Source organism: Geosmithia morbida, assembly GCF_012550715.1.
Source record: "Geosmithia morbida isolate 1262 chromosome Unknown scaffold_1, whole genome shotgun sequence".
NCBI lineage: Eukaryota > Fungi > Ascomycota > Sordariomycetes > Hypocreales > Bionectriaceae > Geosmithia > Geosmithia morbida.
In genome coordinates, this window is record NW_023336188.1 from 29,291 (window position 1) to 33,521 (window position 4,231).

General features: G+C 53.2%; 1 protein-coding gene across 1 annotated transcript; it reads left to right on the forward strand.

Moving 5' to 3' along the window:
- Nucleotides 1-533: 533 nt before the first annotated feature.
- GMORB2_0783 (glycerol kinase) lies at nt 534-2,453 on the forward strand (the record flags this gene model as incomplete). Its single annotated transcript, XM_035462767.1, has 2 exons — nt 534-859; nt 1,013-2,453. The coding sequence occupies 2 exons, from the start codon at nt 534-536 to the stop codon at nt 2,451-2,453; spliced, it is 1,767 nt and encodes a 588-aa protein (XP_035324191.1).
- Nucleotides 2,454-4,231: the final 1,778 nt, after the last annotated feature.

Sequence of the window (4,231 nt, forward strand, 5' to 3'; positions counted from 1 at the left end):
AACTCAGGGCAAGAACACGTGCGAGGCTCTCTCTTTCTTTCCTTTTCCTCCGAGTTTCTTTATTTAAGAAATTTTTCTTCAAAAAAAAAAAAAAAAAAAAAAGAGCTCACTTATATAACTCTATACGCGAAGCCATGGTTGGCTTGCGTGTCCCCCGTCATCGATTCCTCTGCTTCCCCTTCTATCCGTCCTTGCCACCTTTTATTATATTACGTTCACCACCCTTCCCCGCATATCATCCTTGGCATTCATCCTCTGCTCTTGGCTATTTGTATAGCTCCTCATCCCACCTCTATTCCTATCCATCAGCATCAACCCTCCTCTCTCATCCTCGCAACTCCCCTCCAGTACACAACTCCACCACCACCATCACCACCATCACCACCACCATCACCAACACCATCACCAAGTCCAAGTCCAACTCATACGAGTACAGTGCGACTTGGACTTCTGTCGACAACGACCATCTCGGTCATCAGTCTACCGTCAACCTCCCCACCACACATCCACGTCCATCACACATACCGTGACAGATGCATTGGTTCAGCCGCCCGACAGACGCCGTCACCAGGACCTGGGGCAGTCTACGTCGTCAGCGCTCCCACAAGCGTCCCACCGTCCTCCCTTCCACCAGGACCACCACCACCACCCTCAGCGACAAGGTCGACGTCACCTTCTACGAGGGCGACGAATACCCTGCCAGCGATGTCTCCGACGCAACCGAGGTGAAGCCCGAGAAGTGGTTCGTAGGCAGCATCGACCAGGGCACCACTTCCACCCGCTTCATCATCTTCAACGACGAGGGCACCCCCGTCGTCACGCACCAAATGGGCTTCGAGAACAAGCACCGCCACTCGGGGTAAGAGCTTACATTGATCGCCCCCTCCCCCCCTCCCTCGTACTCTCCCGTAGACGTGAACAGACTTGCAGTAGACGGTGCGGTGGTGCTCGAATCCGGTGGATCCGGACTTTTCCTTCTTTGCCTCCCCTTCTGACGAGTACAATGAGACAGATGGCACGAGCAGGATCCCATGGAGCTCCTCAGCAGCGTCGAGACGTGCATCGAGAAGGCTGTCGAGAAGTTCATCCAGCAAGGCCACGACCCCAAGAGGATACGCTCCGTCGGTCTGACGAACCAGCGTGAGACCGTCGTGCTCTGGAACAAGACCACTGGCAAGCCCGTCTGCGACGCCATGGCCTGGCCCGACACCCGCACCGCCCCCCTGGTGCGCGAGCTCAAGTCCCGCGAGGGCGCCGACAAGATCCACGGCCTGTGCGGCATGCCCCTGTCCACCTACCCGTCGAGCGTCAAGCTCATGTGGCTCCTCGAGAACGACGAGGCCGTCCGGGCCGTCTACGACGAGGGCAACCTGGCCTTCGGCACCGTCGACTCGTGGCTGATCTACAAGCTCAACGGTGGCGTCGACCGCGCCGTCAGCGACGGCGAACCCATCCACGTCACCGACTCCACCAACGCCAGCCGCACCATGTTTGTCAACCTCCGCAGCTTGGAGTACGACGACCAGCTCCTCGACTTCTTCGGCATCGACCGCTCCAAGGTGGCCCTGCCCCGCATCGTCCCCTCGTCCGACGCCGAGGCCTTCGGCGCCCTCACCCGGGGCCCCCTCCAGGGCGTCCCCATCACCGGCTGCCTGGGCGACCAGTCGTCGGCCCTGGTCGGCCAGTGCGGCTTCGAGCCCGGCCAGGCCAAGAACACGTACGGCACCGGCTGCTTCCTCCTGTACAACGTCGGCGACGAGCCCGTCATCTCCAACTCGGGCCTCCTCTCCACCGTGGCGTACGACTTCGGCCCCGGCCACTCGCCCGTGTATGCGCTCGAGGGCAGCGTCGCCGTCGGCGGTTCGGGCCTGACCTTCCTCCAGAACAACCTCGGCATCCTCGACAACCCCAAGGAGATCGACGCCCTGGCCAAGACGGTGCCCGACAACGGCGGCGTCTACTTCGTCACCGCCTTCTCCGGCCTCTTCGCCCCCTACTGGATCGACGACGCCCAGGGCACCATGTTCGGCCTGACGGCCCACACCCAGAAGGGGCACATCGCCCGCGCCACCCTCGAGGCCACCTGCCACCAGACGGCGGCCATCCTCGAGGCCATGGCGGCCGACTCGGGCAAGGCCCTGGCCGACCTCGCCGTCGACGGCGGCCTGTCCAACTCGGACCTGTGCATGCAGACCCAGGCCGACCTGTCGGGCATCCCGGTCGACCGCCCGGTCATGAGGGAGACGACGGCCCTGGGCGCCGCCATCGCGTCCGGCGTGGCCTCTGGCGTCTGGAAGAGCATGCACGACCTGCGCGACTCCAACAGCGCGAACCGCACCGTCTTCACCCCCAGCATCGACGCGAAGAAGCGCAAGATGTCGAGGGACCGGTGGGAGAGGGCTGTCCAGATGTCCCGCGGCTGGCTGTCTACCGAGGATGAGGATGACAAGTGATTCCTCTTCTCTCTCTCTCTCTCTCTCTCTCTCTCTCTCGTCCTCGCAAGAGAACGCATCTGCTCGATCCTCGGCCGGACAATCTCTACAAGGCAACACGAAAGATGTCTTCTAATGTTAATACCTAATCAGCGTATATACCATTTTACTTTTTTCCTACCACTTTTTTTTCTTGATAAATTTTTTTCCCTCCCTTTTCTTGGGTCTTATTTCTACACATGGCAAACGGATGGTGTTTTGGGATTAGCGAGGGGTTTTCATGGAATAGGGGTTTTTTTTTAGGGAATTTCCTTTTATGAAAAAAAAAACCCCATGATGCTTGACAAAAAAATAAAAAATAAAAAATAAAAAAATAAAAAAATTCTTAGAAAAAGATTATGAACATTTCTCTCAATGGGAGCGTCTTGGATGGTCTATGTGTGTGTGTGTGTGATGCTTGCTCGAAATATATACGTACAGGTTGTTTCCTAAGGGACAAATGTGTTGAGACTGGCTCTACAGATTATGCTCAATCACCTTTGGTCCTACCATGACCTGCTCATTTGCTGCAGTCCCATATGATGTGTAATGACTTTTTTATTATATTTTTATCTTATACTGTATATATATATACATTACTCCTAATACCTTCTTCTTCCGCTCCTGTCACGTACAGATCGCACATTACCCGTACAAAACTGATGATAGTATTACTTGTAGCAGCAGGGTAGTTACCCGTAGTAGACCGCACTATGAGTCATTTTTCCGACATGACCCCTTCCGTCTACTCTCACCTTGTCCGTAAGACTGGTAATATCTAATATCTGTAGCCAAGGAGGTAGTAAGGTAAAAGAATAAAGAATAAAATAAAAGGAATGTTATTAGTCATACACACTGCCGTCTAGATATGCGACTTGCTCCTGTCTTGCTACTAATAATACAGTCCACATGACTGAATGTGCACTGCCACAGATGAGGGGGGGATGAGGGAGGGGGAGAAAAGGAAGAAGAAAAGAAGAAAAGAAAAGAAAAAGATGCCATGTTCATCTACCCCAGATTCACTTTCATTCCTTCATTCTTTTCTTCCCCCCCTCCCTTAATCGGTTGCGACAACCCTAACCCCTCCCCGATGTCCTGGGATTCTTCCAACACCTTCACTACTTCCCTGTGTTTTTTTTCTTCTTCTCTGGTCCTCTCACCTCTCTCTGTTTGCTCTCGCCTCCACTTCTTCTCTTGATTCTCTAGTCTTGCATGATTCTCCTCTCTTCCCTTTATTCTTCTCTTACTCCCCACTTCTTCTTCTTTTTCTTTCATTCATCCTAGCCTCACCTCGTTGATAGAACAAGAGAATAAGAAGAAAAAAAAAAGTGTCGTCACAATAAAGTAGTCACTAGTGATGCGCAGGTTGCATGACAACGTCAGGGGCCCCGGGGGGGGGTGTGGTGGTGCGTACGTTGCAAGTCAATCTTTTTTTGCCGATCCCATCTTTCACACCAGATCATCTCTCTCCCTCCCCCCCCACGTTTTTTTTTTCTTTTTGTCCACCAGGATGGCAGGATCCAGGATATGATTGTCATACACCGCCCCCGCGTTCCACAATGACACAAGTTCCACAATTTTTCTTGTTCTTTTTTCTCTCTCCAAGAATTAAAGGATTAAAAAAAAATACACTCAATCCGTGAAATGGATTCGTAAAAACTCCGTACGAGTATTATAAGTTTTTATTTATTAATTTTCATAATACAACCTCTACAGAATGGAAAGACGAGAGAGAGTGTGTGTGTGTGTGAGGGGGGGGG